The sequence below is a fragment of the Trichoderma virens genome (genome assembly GCF_000170995.1).
Source record: "Trichoderma virens Gv29-8 chromosome Unknown TRIVIscaffold_87, whole genome shotgun sequence".
In the NCBI taxonomy this organism is placed as follows: Eukaryota; Fungi; Ascomycota; class Sordariomycetes; order Hypocreales; family Hypocreaceae; genus Trichoderma; species Trichoderma virens.
Genome location: NW_014013662.1, coordinates 1,236,317 through 1,258,846, shown reverse-complemented (window position 1 = coordinate 1,258,846; position 22,530 = coordinate 1,236,317). Strand labels below are relative to the sequence as shown.

General features: G+C 42.9%; 7 protein-coding genes across 7 annotated transcripts; 5 read left to right on the top strand and 2 right to left on the bottom strand.

Annotated features, from left to right (window-relative positions):
* Positions 1-4,588: 4,588 nt before the first annotated feature.
* Positions 4,589-5,525, bottom strand: TRIVIDRAFT_89283 (uncharacterized protein; the record flags this gene model as incomplete). The annotated part of the gene is made up of 2 exons (XM_014096966.1): positions 4,589-5,289; positions 5,386-5,525. The coding sequence occupies 2 exons, from the start codon at positions 5,465-5,467 to the stop codon at positions 4,631-4,633; spliced, it is 741 nt and encodes a 246-aa protein (XP_013952441.1).
* A 1,821-nt stretch (positions 5,526-7,346) lies between these two features.
* TRIVIDRAFT_67441 (uncharacterized protein) lies at positions 7,347-8,761 on the top strand (the record flags this gene model as incomplete). The annotated part of the gene is made up of 2 exons (XM_014096965.1): positions 7,347-8,143; positions 8,185-8,761. The coding sequence occupies 2 exons, from the start codon at positions 7,347-7,349 to the stop codon at positions 8,759-8,761; spliced, it is 1,374 nt and encodes a 457-aa protein (XP_013952440.1).
* Positions 8,762-9,987: 1,226 nt separating this feature from the next.
* Positions 9,988-11,786, top strand: TRIVIDRAFT_45020 (uncharacterized protein; the record flags this gene model as incomplete). The annotated part of the gene is made up of 6 exons (XM_014096964.1): positions 9,988-10,170; positions 10,240-10,333; positions 10,388-10,630; positions 10,703-10,954; positions 11,009-11,173; positions 11,230-11,786. The coding sequence occupies 6 exons, from the start codon at positions 9,988-9,990 to the stop codon at positions 11,784-11,786; spliced, it is 1,494 nt and encodes a 497-aa protein (XP_013952439.1).
* A 756-nt stretch (positions 11,787-12,542) lies between these two features.
* On the top strand, positions 12,543-13,604 carry TRIVIDRAFT_128456 (uncharacterized protein; the record flags this gene model as incomplete). The annotated part of the gene is made up of 1 exon (XM_014096963.1): positions 12,543-13,604. A coding segment is annotated over one exon (1,062 nt), but the record flags the coding sequence as incomplete, so codon positions are not given.
* A 1,406-nt stretch (positions 13,605-15,010) lies between these two features.
* TRIVIDRAFT_159594 (uncharacterized protein) lies at positions 15,011-16,350 on the top strand (the record flags this gene model as incomplete). The annotated part of the gene is made up of 2 exons (XM_014096962.1): positions 15,011-15,959; positions 16,013-16,350. 2 exons carry the CDS (start codon positions 15,011-15,013, stop codon positions 16,348-16,350), a joined length of 1,287 nt encoding a protein of 428 aa, XP_013952437.1.
* A 964-nt stretch (positions 16,351-17,314) lies between these two features.
* On the top strand, positions 17,315-19,410 carry TRIVIDRAFT_76620 (uncharacterized protein; the record flags this gene model as incomplete). Its single annotated transcript, XM_014096961.1, has 3 exons — positions 17,315-17,618; positions 17,679-18,873; positions 18,937-19,410. The coding sequence occupies 3 exons, from the start codon at positions 17,329-17,331 to the stop codon at positions 19,294-19,296; spliced, it is 1,845 nt and encodes a 614-aa protein (XP_013952436.1).
* Positions 19,409-21,171, bottom strand: TRIVIDRAFT_44930 (uncharacterized protein; the record flags this gene model as incomplete). Its single annotated transcript, XM_014096960.1, has 5 exons — positions 19,409-19,515; positions 19,598-20,109; positions 20,177-20,504; positions 20,574-20,702; positions 20,724-21,171. 5 exons carry the CDS (start codon positions 21,169-21,171, stop codon positions 19,409-19,411), a joined length of 1,524 nt encoding a protein of 507 aa, XP_013952435.1.
* Positions 21,172-22,530: the final 1,359 nt, after the last annotated feature.

Below are 22,530 nucleotides of genomic sequence, written 5' to 3'. Positions count from 1 at the left end.
AAAAATAATTATAATATATATATTTTTTATATTTAAAAATACTATTTATTATTTTATATTAATTATTTATATTATATTTTTTATAAAAAAAATAAATTATAATTAAAAAATTTAATTTTTTAATAATATTTATTAAAATAAAATATTTATAAATTTTTTATAATATAAACTTAAAAATATAATTTAATATAATATTAATATAAAAATATAAAATAAATAAAAAAAAAATTATAAATTAAAAAAGATTAAATTAATAATTATATTATATAATTAACCTTAAGGATAAAGTTAATAAAAGGGAGTATTATATTATAATTTAATCTTTTTTAATATTAAAAAAGTATATATTTTAAAATAAATCTTAAATTAATTAATTAATTATAAAAAGATTATTTATATATAATATTTTTAATAAATTATTAATTATAATTTATTATAATTTAAAAATATTATAATTTATATATAATTTAAAAAAAATAATTAAATATATAACTTTATTTTACTATATTTATTTAAATAGTTTAAATAATTAATTATTAATAAAATATTAAAATTAAATATAAATTTAACCTTTTATTTTACTTTTATATATTTATAATTATAACTATTTAAAAATTATTTTTTATTTTTTTTATTAATATAAATTTATAATTTAGGTTTATTACTTTAGAAACTTTTACTTTATATTAAAAATAGGGATTAGGATATTATAACTAATTATTATTAAATATATAAAATAAAGTATATTAAATATAATATAATATTAATAGTTTATATATAATATATAAATTAATAAATTAACTATTATAAATATAACTTAAAATTATTATAAATAAATAAAAATAAAAATAAAAGTAAAAAAAATAGTTTATTAAATATATTATTAAAAAAAGTTTTAAATAAAAAAAAACTTTAATATTATTTAATTAAAAAATATAATTATTTATAACTTTAAAATTAAAGTTTAATTCCATTAAAGCCTTTACTAAATATATAAATTATTATTTTTTAAAGTAAATTTAAGTTTTATAACTTATATACTATTAATATTTTAAATAATTAAAAATATATTTATTTTAATAACTTATATTTATTTATTTAAATAATATAATATTATTAATATTAACTTTATAATTAATATAAAATTATACTTTTTTTAATTATTTATTTCTAAAACTTTTATAATATAATAAAATATATTTTTTAATATATTATTTAAATTATATATTCTTTTATTAATATTTATTTTTTAAAAAAAAAAAATAATTTTATAGTTAACTTTTTTATTTTTTAAATAAAAATAAATTACTTTATTAAATATTTATAAGTTTTATAGTACTATATTAGTAATTACTTTAAGGTAAAATTAAAAGCTATTAACTTAAACTTAATTTTTATATTAAGGCTTTAAAATAGTTTTAAAATTTTATTATTTCTTTTAATATAAATAAACTTTAGTTTAAAAATAAAAATTTTATTAAAGTAATAATATATAATATAATTTTAATTAACTTTAAAGTAAATTAATTTTACTATTTATAGCTAATATTACTAAAGTATTAAATTAAACTTTAATAACTAAAAGGTTTTTAAAAGAAATATAAGTAATTAATAATTTTATTTATATATTATAACTTTAATTACTATAGTAATATATAAATAGCATTAACTTTTATAGTTATTAAATTAACTTTTATTACTATTATATAAAAATAATATAGCAGTAGCTTTAATATTTTATATCCCAGTATTATTATAAATAGATATATTAGCCTGCGTAATAATATAGTAAAAGCTAAAGCTGCTTTATAAAAAATAGTTAAGTTTAAGTTATAACTTTAAGCTTTTATATATTATAGGGTACTATAACTCGGTAATAAAAGCCATTGGCAATTTAGGAGTACTGTATAAGTATAAGGTCGAGGCCTTTAACGTAAATTACTTTAAAAATGAGCAATTCTAGAGTAGAATACAGCGAGGAAATAAGAATACCAGCGGCTCTAAGGGCTTATAGAGTATCATCCAAGCTATTCCAATTTGCACCATTTACTTCATAAGGAGAAACACAAATGTCTACTTGGGCGAATAGTCTCACTAGAGAAGTCGTGTTCAAAGCTGCCAGTACCAAGACCCTTGTCCGGCATTATACTGGCAGATCACATGCGATTACACGGATCAGGAGACTTGGGATACGGATTGGGACCTTTGACGATCCTGGGATGTCGGTGCGTACACCTGTGGATAATACTGATATAAATGCAACGGTCACAGCCACTTTTGCCTGTTCGCTTATGACCCGAATATTTGTCCAAATTTCCGCCCGAATATTGTTCCGGGATGCTTTTGAGGTACAAAGTAAAATGACATGGTGAGCAGTGTTTAGAGCAGTGAATCAATTAAGCCTTACTTCACTGTACTGACATGTAGTAAATGATCGAGTACGTTATGCAATTCACTTGTACAAAGCCAAGATTAACAAGGGACGTATAGGTATCCACGAGGTCTCAATAAGTCCATGAGTAGTATGGTCTGATCAGTCATGTGATATCATCGGTTTCTTGTATGGAGGATTACGAGGTACTGGGCCACCAAGGGCAAATTGCAATCACAGTCTGGAAATCGTTAAGACTGCCCCTAGTAAAGCCTTCCCAAATCGATGCCCAATTCCATCTTACAAGCCCCTTTGTTTGGCTCAACCAGGTACTTCTTATCAATCCCCATAAGTTAACCCATAACCAATGCGTAGAACACTTGGCGAGTAGCCTGACGCAGATACTTTCCTGGAATCCCGCCCCACAAACTTGAAGCTCGAATAAACCTTGCCATGGCGCAGGCGGCTGCTGCCGCGGAAGGTCTTCTCCCACCGTCGCGGTAGACTCCACAAACTCAAATGGAAATAGACAAAGGGTTGTTTTGGTGTTCACAGCCGTTAGCTGATGCAAACTTAATCAGGGCATATTTCTTGCCTCATGGATCTTTACTTATCACCACCATGTTAAGGAATGAGGTATACTGGGATATATATATATATTTTTATTCGTTTGTTTGTGTATGTTTGAGAGACAGAGGCCTATTGAGCTTGCATGAATATCTCGCATATACAACAATCACGACCAATTGATGCGGCTCAATTCACTTTGAGTATTAGGTTCCGAGGGCTTGGGGCCGGCATCTATTCATCCATCGTTAAGTCGCCGATGAGGGCCTGTCTGGAATGTGACCCCACGAAGTTGTCCAGGCTCGTTACGATCCTTAAAGAATATGAGTGAATAAACGATCTACGTGCTAATGCACGAAGTCGGAGAAGCCCGGAGATAACGGGGCGACGGGGCGAAATTTAAAGGAAGAGCTGTATTGTCTTAAGAAGGTGATGAGTGTATTGCATGGAGTGTTCAAGTTTCATCGCGAATGGTATCAATGCGTCCAGCTAGGCAGCCATGCGAATATGCCTTGTTGAACAGGGGTAAACAGACGGACTTAATGCATTTCCTCACCCCTACCGCGCGCCCTACAGCATCCCATGGACAGAGGTTTTCTTTTTCTGCTATTAAAATCACACTCGTTTCTGCTAACAGATAAGTCTCAATTGGCTACAATGGATCGCAACAGATACCAATCCCGAAGTAGTGATTCTATTGGCATTCGTAAAGTAAGCAATACGGTTCTGGCAATCTTACAGGGGCATGCTCAACTACATGACGCTCTTTCATTGGATGCTTTTACGAGCTCGTAACCTCTTTCGTCGTTCAAAGGCTTCATAGCCACGTACAAGTCAAACATTCATGCATATCGGCTACCAATCGCTTCATGGGCAAATTCTGAGGATATAAGGTATTACCTCATGTTACTCCAAACAATGGACGGATGAAAGTTTGCCTATCGGAGTGGATTTGCCTCACCAACTGGCCACCAAAGGTGGGTTCCAGGCTATTGCGCCCTTCCATTTCCCCCCTTTATCACAAGAATAATTCTTGTGGACTGAGGCTAGAACGAACGAGGGAAATAAATTAGGAAATTGACGTAAACAATCTCAGTTACTGCCAGTATATCCTCTCTAGAATGGCGCAATTATCGGAATGATACCGCCTCTCTAGATGACTGATGTTCATACAGTCGCGTCTATGATAGAGCTTGCGATCCTTTTTTCTGACAAAAGATACACTCAAAATTTAAGGATATTTCTCTCAAATGAAGAAAAACTACTTCCAAATATAGCCAGGCCGCCAATATCGACTCAAATCCCGTCATAGGAAGGGTTGGAACTGAGAACAGCTCTGCTTTCGCGATTCATCCATGCACATAGTACCTGCATTCACTGGCTCACAATTTAATATTGATCTTTGTGTATCAGCCCTTTGCGTGAAGAGCATCATTATAGACCAAATTGGCCGCAGTTCATATGTTTTACATATATTTGTATGCACAGCCATGGTTTTCGCACAGGCATTCGCAAAGGTACCACATTAAGATATGAAAATGAAACTCTCAGTTTGATACATTATCAAATTCCACCTCTACTTTATGGGGTCAAGTAGCCAGAAACACAACTGCAGTGGCGACTATAATCTTAATATGGTGCTAGTAGGTTGAGTTGACATGATCGATTCATCTCGAATAGCATACCTAAGCACTAAAAAGTGCTCCGTTCCAACCATTTCTTACACGCATCATAGTGCTTCTGAATGCTGTCATCATATCCCAAGAACCTCTTAATCATATCCTTATCAAGCATCTCCATAAACACGTAGCTGCTAGCAAGTACCAAATCCCCATAACTGACACGGTCACCGTCAATATATGGCCCCGAGCTGTTTTCTGTCAAAAGTGCCTTCAGCGCCTGCAAACCAGGCTCGGCGGCAGCCCAGGCATTATCCCCTGCTTTGTCAGATTTGGAAAGATCTGTCAAGGACATACCAAATCGCTCGCTCCGCGTACGCTCAAAGTACTCGATACTTGCAGGGTTGAGAATATTTTTCGGCACCCTAGGTCTCGTCTCTGCGGCCAGGGCAGAGTCGATTTTGGAAAGGACAGCCACGGCTTTGTGGTAGGAATCGCTATCGAGACGCAGCGAGGGTTCGGGCCATAGCTCTTCCAACTTCTGTGCAATGGCGTATGACTGCATTAGGTAGTCGCCATTAGGAAATTTTACCACGGGAACGGTATAAGCAAAATCCTTTGTTGAGGCAGGGTTTGGAGGAATGCCATATGATGCAAATATTGGCGCAAGGTCTGGATACTCTATCCATCGGGTTCTATAGGGTATATTTTTATAGTTGAGAACTATGCGAGCTGCAACATTCTTGTCAGTCTCACGATATCATTTTTCTGTTCAATTTCCCATCCATATAAAGCCGCTTATCCTATTCTCATACGGGTTGAGTTTACCTTTCCAAGTGTTGCCAGACCAAGCCCTGTTGCCGGCTTCATCCTTGCTAGGGAGATCAAACAAAACCAATTCTTCTGCCATTGCGAGCCTCTTATCATAAAAATTGCCAGAATAAAGAGAAATAATATTTACACTCAATTGACAGGATTTGTCTAACACAATGTCCTTTATCGACTCTCATTGCGGGGAAACCCAATACCTAAGATTCCACAGCAATTATGGGACAGGGTTACATACATATTTGTCAGCTGAAAACTATTCCCGTTTAGAACGCAGATCTCCGGCAATAGCCTATTCATGGCCATCAACTATTACACATCGAAACATAAATGCAACATAAAGCTCGCGGGTGGTTTGACTAGATGTGGGGAGCAGCTGAATTTTTCGACGAAGGCTTAATCTACCAAGATGTTTCTCAGGAGACATGGCTTCGAAAGCATACGCAGTTATCTTCCTTTGGTTGACAAACTTACATTAATATAGGTTGTGAATGGCTGTTGCTGTAAAGCCGCGACTGTGCCACAATCCCGCAGTAATCTCCCATACTGCACAGATTAAGATCAGATTTAAGTTAGCGCACGTTATGAAAAGAAAAAGAAATCCCATATGATTAGATGTAAGATATCTAAATGGTTCATATTGGATGATATTGACCAAGATATCCAATATTCTATCCGACCAGGCGCCGCTATCAGCTATCAATATGACCCTTAAAACTAACTACCCACATAGCATCGCCTCCTAGTTCTTCATAGTAAATCTGCCTTTCCACAAGCAATGCCGAAGCGTTGTCATTTGCGTACTCCTATTGCCTGCACTATAGCCCTCGTCCAGATATTTACCTCATTCTGAGAGTCCCGAGCTTTTCTATCGGTTTACCATTGTTGATTGGGGTTCATCGCACTGCACGAGTTCCATCACGATACCCGCAATCAAGAGCTTAATTTCTGCCATGGTAAAGCCTTACTAGGAAGAAGCGTTCACCGCAGCCAAATGGTATGTAACACGATTGCATAGCACCTGGAGTTACCCCATCTGCTTCTAACCAGCGGTAGGTTTTGTCAGCGTGAAGAAAGAGGAACATCTCTAGTCTATGGTGCATCGCGAGAAACGACTTTGACACAATAGTGTGGATTTCACACTATTGTTAGCACACAAAACCAGGCGTCAGAGAGAGAAATTTGGGGATGATGGATGGCTTACTCCGGCCAGTGCCTAAAGCTGTTGTTGAAGACACTACTAGTATTTTTAATGTGGAATAAAAAATACATACTAGATGCGCCCGCCATCATACGCATGTTATATTTGACCATTTTGTATGGTTACATATCTACATTATTCAGATTAATCTCGCTTCTAAGCTTACGCTTTTGTATCATGAAGAGTGTAAATCGATTGATGGCCATGCTTACACGTCAAACTAACTGACAGAGCAATCTTCCGCGAATGCTTACACACCCTGCGCAAATATCTACCTCTTGGAGTATTTGTAGACTTAGCTTATGTATAGTCAAGCACAATGATGAGAAATATATCGCAAATTTCATGGGTTGTTGTGCGGGGATGCAATTTGTAATTCAGTATCCATGCGGAGAAGACATGGTTCCCCAGAATGAGAACTGTAAATTTATTCTTAAATACAAAATGAGGGGTATATGTATTTCCAGAGAAAATATGAGCTACGCAGAACCATTGAATAATAGTGCTATTGCTGGCTCATAGATGGATACAGGGGAAGTCTAGAATCCCCTCACAAAAGCAATAGACAAACTAAGTCGTGAATATTACCCAATTGGGGAACCCCTTTTATAATTTCCCAATGAAGCGCATCCAATATCCCCGAGAAGGAATAGGAGAAAAACAATATGAAGATATATAAAAGGGCGTTAATTGTAAGCGTCTAATGCATGCTCATCAGATATTCCCGTAACGTCACGAGGATTCTATTACTACCTTAACTATGAAACCATTTTTACTTTTCTTTGGGATTATCCCTCTCGCTTTTGCTAGCATCAATGACAGAAAAGATGAATGCAGGCTACCCAAAGTTGAGGGCCCTATTAGTGGTGGCCAAAAAGGTTATCCATTCGCCAGCTTCTATGGAAATATTAGCGAGATCGGCTATATCGAGGAGGAATTCTTCTTGACTGGAAACGCAAAGGAGTACGAGCAAATTGGCGATTTAGGTTTGGACGGCAAATGGGACTTAAAGCCTACCAAGAGCAGCTATTATAAGACTCGAATTCTTGTACGCAGGCCAAAAAACCATTCCCGATTCAGCGGTGTCGCCCTTTTAGAGTGGATTAACGTGTCGTTCGGCTACGAAGTAACTTTTGGCGGAGATGCTCCTGGAATTTACCAAAACGGATCTGTCTATGTCCTTGTATCTGCACAACGAGTTGGGGTCTCAGGACTTGATATCCCAAATCCGCAAGGCCTTCATCAGTGGGACCCAGATCGTTATGGTTCTTTAACCATACCCAATGACACCGTCAGCTATGATATATATACCCAAGTTGCAAGGATTATCAAATCACCCCAAGGGCAAGCAAAAGTGCTGGGAGGTTTATCTCCTGATATTGTCGTTGCAGTTGGTGGCTCACAGTCTGGTTCCCGTGTCCTTGCCTACACCAACGGCATACAACCTCTCACAAATGTCTTCGACGCCACTATGCCCTACTATCTGCCGGACAAGCAGCCACCTTCTCTACTGATCACACATCCGCTGCAGAGCAAGCCCCGACGGTTTCGGCCATGGTGCGAACGGACCTAAAGATTCCTGTTTTCATGATCAACAGTGAATTGGAAGCGTCATATACCATACTTTTTGGTACCCGCCAGCCTGATACCGCATATTTTCGCTATTGGGAAGTTGCTGGAGCTTCGCATGTCAACGTGCCCTTATACGAAACCCTTCTGTTGACGCTAAATCGAGATGGAGTTGTACCTCCAGAGCAGCTCTCTTTGAATTGGAGTCAGGTGAACTGGCTTCCAGTTGTGGATGCCGCATTCCGTTTACTTCCAGCTTGGATTAAACACCACAGCCCACCTTCGCCCATGCCATTGATCGAGGGATTTCTCAACGGTACTATACCAATACTGAACAGAGCAGCTGATGGAAATGTTATTGGTGGAGTTCGCCTCCCAGAGATTACTGTTCCAATTGCGCAGTATGTGGGCCTTGTTGGTATAGGCCTGAATGGAGCCACAAACGCATATAGCGAAGAGAAACTGAAGGACTTGTATCACACACACGAAGACTACGTAAAGCGGGTGGTGGGAGCATCCATTAAGGCATACGGGAAAGGAATCATTCTGGATTATCAAGTTGCAATTGAGGTGCAACGGGCTACAGCTGCTCATGTCCCACACTAGGCCATACTTTAGCTAGCTCAGTGCATTCGTATATTTCAATAACATGCAAATTCCGTTGATATACGATTGATTCACTGATGTTTCCAAAAATTTTGAAATAATTAAATGCCATCTTTTCTTGCTTTGACATAAGAAGGCACTTGCCGGCCTCTCCAAATACTCCGAGTGTTGTTAACTTTTTTTCAATATGTAATCATCATCGCCAAATTCTCCAAAGAGTAATCATCCCGATCATATTAGTGAACTTCCATTCCGCTATGACATTCTAGCATGGTTATATGACAAACATAACTTACGTCTTGGTTTGCGATTTGCTGGCGATAGCTTGAAAAAGCTAGGAGTGGCGAGAAGGAATCGTATTGGCAATCAATAGGTCCGTCGTTAGGAACACCCGGCGAACTAAACTAACTCTTATGCAGTCAAAGAACGATGAAGAACCGGAATGCTATAAAGAATTAACGAATTATACAGATGGCGAATATCATCGTGAAACTTTCCTCTCTGAGCAACGTGGAGTTTTAAGACACGATTTTTGAGTTATGCTAGAATATGTCTCCGAACTGTTCTGAAAGGCCGATTACCGCTTTAGGCAATATGTACGGACCGGCGCTCCACTACTGCGGATGTCGCGATAATTTCCTCTCCTGGTAAGACGCATATCTAAAAGACAGAGTGCCTGACACGAAATTCTGCGGAGTTTGTGAGGGCACGTATCTTTCGTTTTCCCCTTAACAATGATCCGAGCGTTAAGCTTCGCCACCGGTTGCCTCAGTAGCTACACGTACTGCACGGCCGTTGATGAAATCTGATCCAATCCGTATGCAACCAAGCATAATGTTCCCCAGCTGAGAATGGCTAATAACGTGGACCAGCCAGTGACATTGCTCCCAGGGCTCACAACGCAGCGGCCTTGTGCACCCTCCGGCCGGGAACATTCCCTTTACGACGTGTCCGTGCAAAGCCTTGACACTAGAGAAAGAACTGGCGAATACTCGATCATGTCACATCGTCAAAATATCCACTAGATCCAAATCTTCGAAGCTAGCGTAGACGCTTCCCCAGACTACCCCAACCGCAAACCACGCGATGTTTTATAGTCACAGTCTTATTGAGCTCGATATTGCTTTTACTATATCTTACCCCAGATTCTTCCCTTTTTGCTCTCCTCTTGTCACCCGTCCATCCTACTTCTACATCTATCTCTTGTGGTTACAATACTTCACAACATGGATACTGAAAAGGTGGAAACGGTGAATGATGTGGACTTGGTTGAGTACCAAGAGAAGGAGTTCTTGGCTGCCGAGCCAGACTTGACCGCAGAAGAGAAGAAGCTAGAGAAACGTCTGGTTCTCAAAGCTGACATCTTGATTGTGGGAATGACTGCCTTGGTATTCCTTGTCAATCAATGGGTAAGTACAGATGGTGATCTTCTACAACGTGTAGCAAAGAAAACATTTTCTAAATGTCTATTCATACAGGATCGAGGAAACATCGGAAACGCCCGTGTTATGGGATTACAAAAAGACCTCAATATCAGCAACGCCCAATTTTATGACGCCGTGTCTCTATACTGTAGGCCAAGACCGATGAGCATGCAAGGGGGTATATGCTAACAGCTTCGTCAAGATGTGGGCTATGTCTTGTGTATCATTCCAGCCAATTTGTCTATCCGTTTCTTCAAGGCCCATAGACAGATTGGCGGATGTGTCATTATATTTGCAACACTGTCATGCTGCATGGCAGCCGCGAAGAATGCCGCCGCGATTCTCGCACTTCGGATTCTGTTTGGCTTTGCATCTACTTTTCTTCAGGCTCTTACTCTGTATACGAGTTTGTGGTACAAGCGGAATGAGTTGGCCATTCGAAGTGGTATGTTCTATTTTCCCTGCATATCTTGGATACTCGGTACCACCTTTTGTCGATACTAATGAGCACGGCCAGGTGTTTTCTATTCCGCAGCCACGATTGCCGGTGGCTTTAGCGGCCTCATGGCCTATGCTATTCAGAAAAATCTAGACGGTGCTTTGGGCCATGCAGCATGGCAATGGTTGTTCATCATCCAGGGATGTGCTGGCATCTTTGTTGGAATTTCTTCCTGGCTCTTGCTTCCTCCCCCTCCCGATCAGATCAAGGACTTGAAGCACTGGATTTTCTCGAAAGCTGAACTTGAAGTAGCTATCAAGCGACTTAAGAGTACGTCCGCTTCATAAGACGCATTGAAACTAGCAGCTAACGACGTGATAATAGCCTACAACAAGGCCGGTGCTGGTTTCGACAAGCGTCAAATGCTCGTTGCATTCAAGGATCCCAAGCTATATTGCTGTTCGTTTATGAATGCTGGCGTCGCTCTAGGCTTAGCCTCTATCAGTGCCTTTCTGCCAAGTTTTATCCAACAGTTCGATTTTTCGCCTAGTAAGTGATTCGAATCCAGTTAGCTGAGGCCTCACTGACTCTCCCGGTTTACAAAGCCCGAACTCAGCTCTTCTCGATCATCCCATATGCGTGCGCCTTTGTTACTCTTCTCGTCGTCAATATTGCGTCCGATCGTACAAATATCAAGGGACCATTTATGATGCTCTGCTTTAGTTTTTCGATTGCTGGCTATATTATTCTGATGGTTGTAAACAACGTCAAAGTCAAGATCTTTGGGACCTGTCTAATAACCATGGGCATTTTCCCGTGCGTCACTCTTCTAGGCGCATGGACGAGCATCAATGTGGGTGGCTTCACCAAGCGTGCCATGACATGGGGAGTCGCAGAAGTTGTCGGCCAGTGTTTTGCCATTATGGCTTCTCACATCTACACTGACCCTCCGCGGTACTTGAAGGGTCATTCAATCTGCCTAGCTTTCCAGATCTTGGGATTTTTTTCTGCACTTTTCATGTGGTTCCACATGCGGCACCTCAACGGCAAAAAAGAAGAAGAGGCCGCCAACCACCAAGCAGCTGGCACCGTTCACCCAATGAGCCACCAGTCCCTTGAAGAGGCTTACGACTATCACCCTGATTTCCGATATATTTTGTAAGGAAAGGCCATTATCATTGATTTTAACTTTGACTTCCGTTGGATACCGATTGAACTCAACTCAATGATCAAGTCTGTTGAAAGGGGAGAGCCTTGCCATAGATAGATTAGCAGTAAATAGTATACTTAGTACGCAATTGGCAAGAAACCGTATTGTAAGACTCATTATTTTATTTAATTATTACTATTCTATAATTTTCATGCCCTACGACTCAGAGAAAATGCTCAATTTCCCCAAAGGTCTACCAGTAAATTATGGGCCATAGATCATTTTATTCCACATGATAATTTATATAATGAAGCTCAAGTATTCCTTAATTGCGCTTTTCTAATGCACTTGGAAATCCCGTTGAATATGCAAGTGTCGGGAAAAATACTCTACATGGTTTACGGCCGATTTTCGATGCCGATGCTAGAGTCCTCCATAGTTCAAATAGCCCAAATTCCTCAGACTATGAAGTCCGCCGCTACGGGGAAAATTGACTATTTTGGCAACGTGCCCCAATCCAAAGTGAACAGTTTCCCTCAGCTTCTCCGCTATGTATTATATAATGTGTACACGATACGCCTCAAGACGACATTCACCAACATTACTCAGAGCTTGGCGGAAACGGTATCGGGAAAGATTAAATATCCATCAAAGCCACCTTCTCAAATAATATTCATATGCAATTGGATAAGCTGCATCTCCATTGACTCTCTTCATCTGCACATCTCGAATCTCGCCTATGCAATGCAATCAAGCAATACTCAAACACAACCAGAAGCGAGTGTGTTTTATGTTGGTGGTGAATACATTCAAGATGCTCGGGGAACACATATGACTGGATCCATGTGCGTACGACGGTATGGGAACAAAGTACCTGGACAACCTGCCATTGTTTTCATACATGGCGCAGCGCAAACAGGGACGCACTGGGAGGCAACGCCGGATAATCGGCCTGGCTTAGCCTTGCTGCAAGCTGCGGACAACTGGGAATGTTATGTGGTTGATCAGCCAGGAGTCGGACGGTCCCGGTATCATGCTGGGGACCTCGGTGATCTCACACATTACACCGTTGAAGAGTTGGAGGCCGCCTTTACTGCGCCTCAGCCTGAGAATTCGCCATGGGCACATCTTCATACGCAATGGCCCGGATCCGGAAAGAAAGGTGACCCTGTATTCGATGCTTTTTATGCCAGCCAGGTGGGACACATCGGCAGTTACGCAAAAGTCGAATCCCTCTTCAGGCCGGCAATCAAGGCACTGCTCACCAAGATCGGCCCGGCATTTCTGATAACTCACTCTCAGTCAGGGCCACTCGGATGGCACGCTGCCGATGCCTGTCCAGAGTTGGTCTGTGGTATTGTGGCTCTGGAGCCTCATGGTCCACCATTCCTGTATCCGGACTGTCCGCCTTTCAACTCTCGACCCGAGATTGTCGGTAAATTGCTACATCCATTTGGAATCACCAGCACACCGCTACAGTATGATCCGCCATTGCCGGAAGGCGCTGGAAAGTTGTCGCACAGGATGTTGCCAACACAAGGCGAAGACATCATAGAGGAGACGGGAATATACGCGGGCCTAATCAAGGGTCCGCGGCAGGATAACCCTATACGACAGATAAAAAATCTTCGCCACATTCCAGTTGTACTGGTGACTGCTGAGGCATCGTACCATGCAGGATACGATCATCTCACGGCTGAGTTTCTCCGTGATGCAGGAGTTCCAATCGAGCATGTCTATCTAGCTGACCAGGGAATACGCGGCAACGGGCATATGATGGCAATCGAGAAGAATAACAAGGAAGTCCAAGAATACATCAGCAGGTGGTTGAGAAAGCAAGTTTCCGATACCTTACCATAATTGGGTGGGTGAAGTCTTTCGGTCCAACTTAGATAAACGTTTATAGCGAAAGAACAGTGATATGTATACTATCGAGTACAAAATGCCTAGAATATAATTACCGAATCTTTTCAATTAAATTCATCACTGCCTTAATGCATATCTATTTAAATACTCCTGCCAAAATTTCACCCAGCGTTCACCAATCGGCCGCGTTGCTTTACCATTCTCAATCATCACGACCTTCCTTCCACTGACAGTCCCCTGTAGAATATGCTTTGAATGAGAGGAGGCTTCGCTAAGGAGGAGTCGCCGTTCATCTACTACAATTTGCTCCTGGTAGTAGGCAGCACTAGCAGCCTCTCGCGACGGGTCGTTGGCAACCGCTGATACGATTGGGTCGATATCGTATTCAATCGCCCCATCCCACTCGTCAGCGGAAAATTTAGGATCATTGGAATGGATGTGGTGTATTTTAAGTATTGTCAACTCTACTATCCATAAAAAATCTCTCAGCTTATGTACCCGTCACATATCTGGCTCATAACCGCCAGAAGTAAATCTATCATATATGGACTCCATATATAGGGTATTCAAAGCCTATTTGAGCATAATATGTAACCCCTGTAGCTAGTGCCCAGGGCAAGGCTTGCTGACCATGTTCATTCTCCCAACTATCGTAAAAGTCTTTTGCATTGAAGACGGGATTTCGTTTTAAGAAGAATTTGGCCGTTTGACATGGTTTCGGTGGGAAAGATTCCCTAATCGTATATGGCTTTGTCCTGAACTTGGAAACAGCGCCCCATCTTATACCAGTCCAACGGACTGAACGGGCTGCTTTATAGCCGCACGAAGACGGCTTTCCCGCCAATTGGCGGACCAGTGTATACAAGTCGTTTTACATGAAGTACAGAGATGTAGAAATAGCTGCCCACCCACGTAAAGTCAGATATTCCTTCTACCCTATTAGTAAGGCATAGTATCCTCTCATTATTCCATTCGTTCGTTCGTAGAGTCCATTCCTTTCATGAGGAACACCTTGTGCCTTTGCTACTGACAGTTTGAAGCAGTAATAAAGACAGCAGGGATAAGAAACAACTATGGTCGCTTACTAATATTTGTACTAGGGTTGATTGGTGAAAATGTTCACTGGCAGCTCGATCAATTGGTCAACAATTTTGTCGATTCAGGGAATAACGAGTGCGTCTCTTCTTAGAGGCGAAACCCCTCAAACCACACCAGCCGGTACCAGTACTTCGTACATGTAGCCAGTTAATATATTCGCTTCATGTAGTATGAGGAGAGGCAACCCCGCTTCTTTTCCTCATTCTACAATTCACGCGGGAAGTAAACGGTAAACAGCCAGCAAGCCATATAACATGGAAACAACTACAGCGATGTTTGACGAAATTGACCAGGAAACTCTTAATTTAATCATCGAGATTCAGTTGCAGGATGCCAAAAATTTGATAAGAGGAAAGCACCGCGATGGCGAGCAACCCGATACCGAGCTCGCAATGCAGCTGTATTGTCGCGAGCTCGAGTCCTTGGCCACGATACGTTCTGACCACGCCATGGGCCGTAGTATGGCTCATGCTGTCTTGTTAGATGGCGATACGATCAGAAGCCATCTTGAGGAAGAACAGCAAGCTGCGCGTGACCGAGAGTATGCGATCAATGGAGAACCTTCAGCAGCAGTATCAGGCACAGCGACACCAGACACGGTCATCGAAGATGAGATGATCAAGAAGCTTGCAGCCCTATACATTGGCTTTGATGATGAAGAGTACCCGACAGCTGGCGAATCTTCGTCCGCACAGGCAAAGAGGACCAGCAAATCGGCCTCAGCCAGTCTACGGCGACGATGTCTCGCCTGCACGGCGGACGTTCCCTTCTTTGAAATGGTGCAATGTCCCTGCTCACACGAATACTGTCGCGGATGTATAGCGGAATTGTTCAAAGCGGCCATGAGTGATGAATCCCTCTTTCCTCCTCGCTGCTGTGGCCAATCGATACCTCTCGGCATTAATCAGATATTCTTGACTGCAGAGCTGGTTGGAGAATATCGGGCAAAGGAGTTGGAGTACAACACGCCGAATAGGACATACTGTCACCAGCCTACTTGTTCTGCTTTTATTCCTCTACAATTTATTCAAGGAGACACCGCAATATGTATAAAGTGTCGGAGCGAGACCTGCACTATTTGCAAGGGCCCATCGCATGACGATCACTGCCCTGAAGATATGGCGACATTGGATGTTCTCCGTATTGCGTCGGAGAACGGCTGGCAGAGATGTTACTCATGTCGTAGGGTGGTTGACTTGAGTACAGGATGCAACCATATAAGTATGTCTCAAAATCTCTTTATGTTTAACCATGCCCAACTAACAACCCGACAGCATGCCGATGTGGTGCCCAATTTTGTTACGTCTGCGGATTGCAGTGGAAAACCTGCACCTGTGATCAATGGGATGAAAATCGATTGATCGATCGAGCAAATGTTCTCGTTGATCGGGATGCAGAAGGGCATCAATTAGGGAGAGCACAGCGAGCTGCTCTTGTGGAACGCGCAAGACATGACTTGGTTCAAAATCATCAGTGCTTGCACCAGAGATGGAGATCTCGTCGCGGCGCGTTTCGATGCGACGAGTGTCACGACCGAATGCCGGATTACATATATGAATGCCGCGATTGTCGCATTCTAGGATGTCGAAGGTGCCGGTACAATCGCCTTTGAACACTTTTTAGCATCGGCAGTTGACTTAAAGGATTGACAAGCTCAATATTTCCAGAGCGCAATAGTGGAAGACACAGAACGTAGCAATCTAAAGCATCATTCTCCTTGATTCAGTATTTAGAAATTTGAGATAACTAAAGAGTTACTACCCTGGAAAGAACGCGATAGGCTACTATTGCGTTTGAGAACATAGATCAGCTCTTAAAGAAGAGTGTTATTCCTTTAAAGAACAAGCCAATCAGTAATCGGATGTCAAAATACAAAACGAGCGTTGATGATGGCGAGAGTAAGGCTCATAGCAGGCGGCAAGAAGCATCAATGGATGTTATCTATCAGTAATGTCTGGTGATACTGCTCATTTGCCTTTCAACCAATTAGCCAACAAAATCTCTTAGCTCAAGCATCATCGTTAAGCTTATCCTATCGGCTCCAATTCTCCCCACTCTCTCAGCCCGTCTTCCCCATTCTGTCAGTCGGTCAAGCAAACGCCTTCAAAAGTCCCGGAAACACCAATAATAAGCCGCCACCTTGAAAGTTGCCAAGCCAATAAGTCCTTGCTAACAGAGTCTCAGCTCCGAAGCTCACGGCCTATTTTCCTCCTGTCCTTACCCTTGTCATGTCAGTCGTGCCCTTTTGTTGGTACCTGCAGAATCAGGTATCGCTCCCGGAGCTTGATTCCGGGCGTCGGTGGCCGATTGATATTCGGGTAAAACGTGATGTAAATGAATGGACCTGGTGGTATCGATAATCTGAACGGGCAGGTCGAGAGGCGCTGTGCAACGCTGCCAAGAATACTATGCTCCAGACTTGAGAGGTCTAGTCCGCTATAGAATATGTTAAATAATATTTTAATAAACACATAGAAACTCAAGGGATGCCAATAAATACCTTGGCAGGGAAGGGAAAAAAAAAAAAATAGACCGTTAGTGGTCACCTCGATTCTCACCATTGAGGCAAAAGAAGCATCACTCGATAACAATGGCGGTCAGGTCGTGTGTCGCTCTCGCAGCCATCTTGGGCTCAGCTGCTGCCAGCTCCATTGCTGGGATCAATGGCGACCGCTACCTTTCGCCGTTCAAAGACAAGACCGTCACCGACATCAAGGGTCTTGTAACTGCAACTAACAGCAATGGAATTTTCCTTCGATCCACAGAGCCTGATGAGAATGCCGCCACCTCTGAGGGCCTCTATGTCTTCAACAGTGCCGCTGCGAAGACGGTAAAAGTCGGTGACATTATCACTCTAGACGGAGTTGTCACAGAGTATCGGTGAGTTTGAGAGCGTCTTACCGCTTTCATCGTGAAACTGACACATAATGAACAATTTAGATCAAACGCCAACTACATTTACCTCACTGAGCTCAACAAACCGACAAACATTAAAGTCGTCTCATCCGGAAACGAAGTGAAGCCGCTCGTCATCGGCGTCGACACTTCATTCCCGCCAACTGAGGAATTCTCCAGCCTAGACAAGGGCGGAATCTTTGGTGTTCCCAATGCCGTGGCCAACATCTCGAGCACAAATCCCAAGCTCCAGCCTGACTTGTATGGCCTCGATTTCTGGCAGAGCCTTTTAGGCGAGTACGTCACCATCAAGGATGCATACCAAATCAGCCGCCCGAATAACTATGGCGATGTCTACATTCGCGGCAACTGGCCTGTCACAGGCCTTAACGCTCACGGCGGTCTGACTATGCTGGAGGGCGACGCCAATCCCGAAGTCATCACCATTGGCACTCCCCTCGACGGATCCAAGAACCCGCTCGACACCCGAATGGGCGACTATCTCGGCGACATTACCGGCGTTGTCTACAATGACTTTGGATCCTACCGCCTTCTTCCTCTTACTCACCTCTCTCCCCTCAAGAACGCGACCACCGACTTCCCCGCTGTCTCTTTTAATAGCACAGGCGATTGCCTCGGCATTACCGTTGGCGACTACAACACTGAGAACCTCATGCCTGATTCTCCTCACCTGCCTCTCGTTGTCGACCACATCGTGAACAAGCTGCGCACTCCTGATCTCATCTTCCTCCAAGAAGTCCAGGACAACTCCGGTAACAAGAACGACGGCATCGTTGATGCCAACGTCACCCTCTCCACGCTTGCATCCAAGATTGAAGCAGCTTCTGGTATCGTCTACGACTTTGCGGAAATCAGCCCCATCAACAACAAAGACGGCGGAGAACCCGGTGGCAACATCCGCCAGGCTTATTTCTACCGATCAGACGTCCTCCAGCTGTACAAGCCCAATCTTGGTGGAAGCCTCGATGTCAATGAGGTGCTGGACGGCCCAGAGCTGAAGTACAACCCTGGCCGGATCGACCCTCTCAACACCGCCTGGGACAGCAGCCGTAAGCCACTAGCAGCCATGTGGAAGACCGTCAAAGGCACCAAGAAGATCTTCTTCACTATCAACGTTCATCTGGTCAGCAAGGGTGGTTCAACTTCTCTGTCCGGTGATGTACGTCCGCCGATCAACCAGGGAGTCGAGAAGCGGACTTTGCAGACCAACATCGTCGCGGTATGTCTTTAATTTTACTCAAGTACACTAGAATACGCTCAGGTGCTAACATAGGTATGGTAGGAATTCGTTGCTGAGATTCTCAGTCAGGATCCTACGGCCAATATCCTCGTCGCCGGTGACTTTAACGAGTACTCTCAAGTGGCCCCTCTCACCACCTTTTCTTCTATATCCGGCCTCACTGATCTGGACGAAGTTGTTGGAATTGACCCCGTTGAGCGATATACGTATTTGTTCGATATGAACACCGAGGAGCTGGATCACATGTATGTGAGCAAGGGACTTCACCGGGACGCTCTGTATGAGCATTTGCATTTAAATACCTGGCAGAATAACGATGGCCAGGTTAGCGACCACGACCCCAGTGTCGCTAGGCTCAATCTCTGCGGTTGTTCGCCTAAGAAGACGAAGAAGAGTATTTAGACTTGGGAGTGACCAAGTAAACGGGCACTTTATATGTTACAAATCCACTATATAGAGGCACATGTTGCCAAAATGAGTTATGCACCCAATGACGAAGGATTTCCAGCTTCATTTACAAGACGACTCCTATTCTGGGACCTTGATAATGCTTCTTCGCAAAAACAATCCAGTTCACAACCATGACAATTACAATCACTGCCAGAACTACCACGGCGTAATCTATAAGACAAAACGTCAGCATATTTCGCTTCCTCAGACTTTCTGATCAAGCTGTGGATGTGTGGCAATTTCCCCAACTTACTCATATTGCTACCAGTAACCGGCAAGACGCTTGGAAACGTGAAGAAAACAGTTTCGATCACTGCCGCAATAACTGTCCCAATGTTGCAAGCCCAACCCAGTATCTCAGGCACTCTAAATGCTCTCTTGCGAGGAAGAACCTTTTCACTTCTCCGGCGATATATCAGCAGCGCCGCTGGAAGCGCAAACGAGATCATCTGCATCAATGAAAACACCCCAACAAGAGCATTAAACGCCGCCGTGGAGCCCAGGCTTATGCACCCACACACGAATATCAGTCCTGCATCGAGAATAAGGGCGGCCACGGGGATATCGCCAAACTTGGGAGACAACTTGGCAAACTGTGAGGAAAAGACAAGTCCGCGGTCACGGGCCAGAGCCCAGATAAGGCGAGAGGTTGTTTGCTGGGTGGCGATGAGGATGAACGTGAAGATGACGATGCCAGTAACTAGAAAGACTGTAGCAGCGGTGTCGGATTTGCTAGCTATGCGCCATAGTTTATATATCGGTACTCTATCAATTTCCACTTAGTAACTTACTTATTTCTAGTTACTGAAGAAGAATGGTATGGCAGACTCACGGATCATTGGCAAAAATATCCAAGCTGGGGATGCAATACGTCATTGCCACAGAAAAGACAAAGCCAGAGAAGAAGCCAATTCCAATCGTAGACATAAGCGCCTTTGGTACCGTCCTGGAAGCATCTAGCGTCTCTTCTGCAAGATGGAGAGCAGAGTCGAGCCCTCCAAACATGTATGCATGAGTAGTGAGACCAGTGAAGAAGGATACTACGGGCGGCCATCCTGACGACGGTTCGAAGTTGGTCCAAACCCATGTTGACGACTGCTTGTCGCCTCGGGCGAGACAAACGATTGATATTGTGAGAAAGGTTGACAGGGTCAAGAAGACTGTTTCCCCATCATTAGCACTCCTTCCACCACCTCAAATATATCGTCTCCGGAGTAAAGAACACTTACAAGCTGCATCGTGAATCCATCGGGTCCGTTTCAACAAGAATAAATTATAGGCTAGTGAGAATAAGTTGAGTCCCTGGGATATGAGGAACAACTGCCAGGCGTTCGCCTTATAACCGCTGTAAAACTCGGCTATTTAAGCAATGCACAAACTCGTAATACTGGCCACGCTTGTGGAACATATGATCCACGAAACCGTCGCTATCATGCCACAGATATAAGAGATGGATCGATTGTAACTCTTAGGCGCCATGATGCTCGTGAAATGATACTGTCCACCTGCTGTCGGGTAAACACTCGCAAGCTCCGCGAGCGTGACGGCTGCAGACGCATACATGGCCGTGATGACAAAGTTGCCATAGATCAGCGAGACGGGGCCTCCGGCTGTTAGGGCGGCTGAGAACGCGGTGGCAACGCCCGCCCAGCTGTTCGGAATGTTGAAGCCGAGGGCGATTATCTGAAAGGCTCCGATATCACGGGGAACGGCTTGGGGGTTGAGTTGGATCAGCTCGACTGTCTGGCTGGTGCTTTCGGTGGCTGCTAATTCCAGTGCATTGTCATGCTCGGCTTTCTCAGGCAACTTATCTACCTGCTGATCCATTTTCGCCAAAATATGAAGCTTGTATCTGAGAGTGTGTGGCTGAGGATACCTCACGAGGAGGGTTGGGCAATAGTATATAGCCGTTGGCTTTTGGATGAGAATGAGACAAGGAATAGGTCAGTCTAAGGATGCAAAAGGGAGAGTCTCGGTTCATCTTTTATCATCGGCAAGAATAGCCCAACTATTTGGATCGCTCGCCGGATTATAGACACGCCTCCCTGTGCCATGTCTCAGTTGACGTTGGCAAGACATGGAGGGCAAAGTCTAGACTGAGATATGATGAGCGTGTAGCGCCACGGAATATTCTGTATGCATAGGAGATTTGTTGAATGAGCACGTTAACAAGATGGACAAGTTGCAAAATTGCCCATGGATAGATATTGCTTGTACAACTGGAAATCTCTGGGTAGGTTGCTTTGCTTGGGAGGTGACCACATATCAAGATGGATGTGGACATTTGGCTAATTAGACTGACAAGATCATGTCTGACTGCCTGTCAATATGCCCCGCCAGCATCATGCTGTGGTACATTGAATGGATGTAACGGGAGAAGCACTGCCAATGATTGATCATATACAGCAATTTTCACCGTATATGTAGCACGGCCCTTTCAAGCACAGGATTTGGAATTGTACATGGCCGAGACAGATGGCTTATTTCAACCAAGCTGCTTATCAGTTTGTATCACTCTGTGCTTGATCGCCCTGTGGCATGACATCGGCCGCTCTGGTGCAAATGCCATCATTTGCAACGCATTGCCAGGGGAAAGGAAGTCGATATAGCACACTATTTGTTCATTGTCAGTCTAAATTATCGTATTTCAAGGTGCTCGATTAATCAAAACGAACATCGTCACTTTCACCAATCTCAATATCATTCGATATTTTGAACATATGGTTGTTCCAATGCTGCAAGCGATCTGCAGGCAGTGAGAGCAGTGACACGACATAAATAGACCATGCATGTATCTTAGATGGGGGGAGTAGGGTAAAAAGCAAATTCCCTCGTCGCTTAAACCATGTATCTCCTCGACTGTAATGGTAACTCTCTGTAATCTACCCCTTAAGAGAAAAGAATGGCCATGTTATTTCCTTTCTAAAAGAAGGCTATCACGGTAGCAATCACTCGAGGCGCAGCTTGCAGGCGAATCCTTTCTCTCGCCCCTTGCATCCGGAAATCTTAGATTCCATCCCTCGTAATCAGCGGTTAGCCAATGATTCGATCTTCCTCGACCAGCCGGTAGCACGTCGGGTTGCGGTCGCTTGAACTCCCCGCCTGGATGATAAGCACCAGCAATCAACGCCTCATCTGCGATGCTGTTGGACGCCATGCAGCAAATCTTGGTGCTGCAAACTGCAA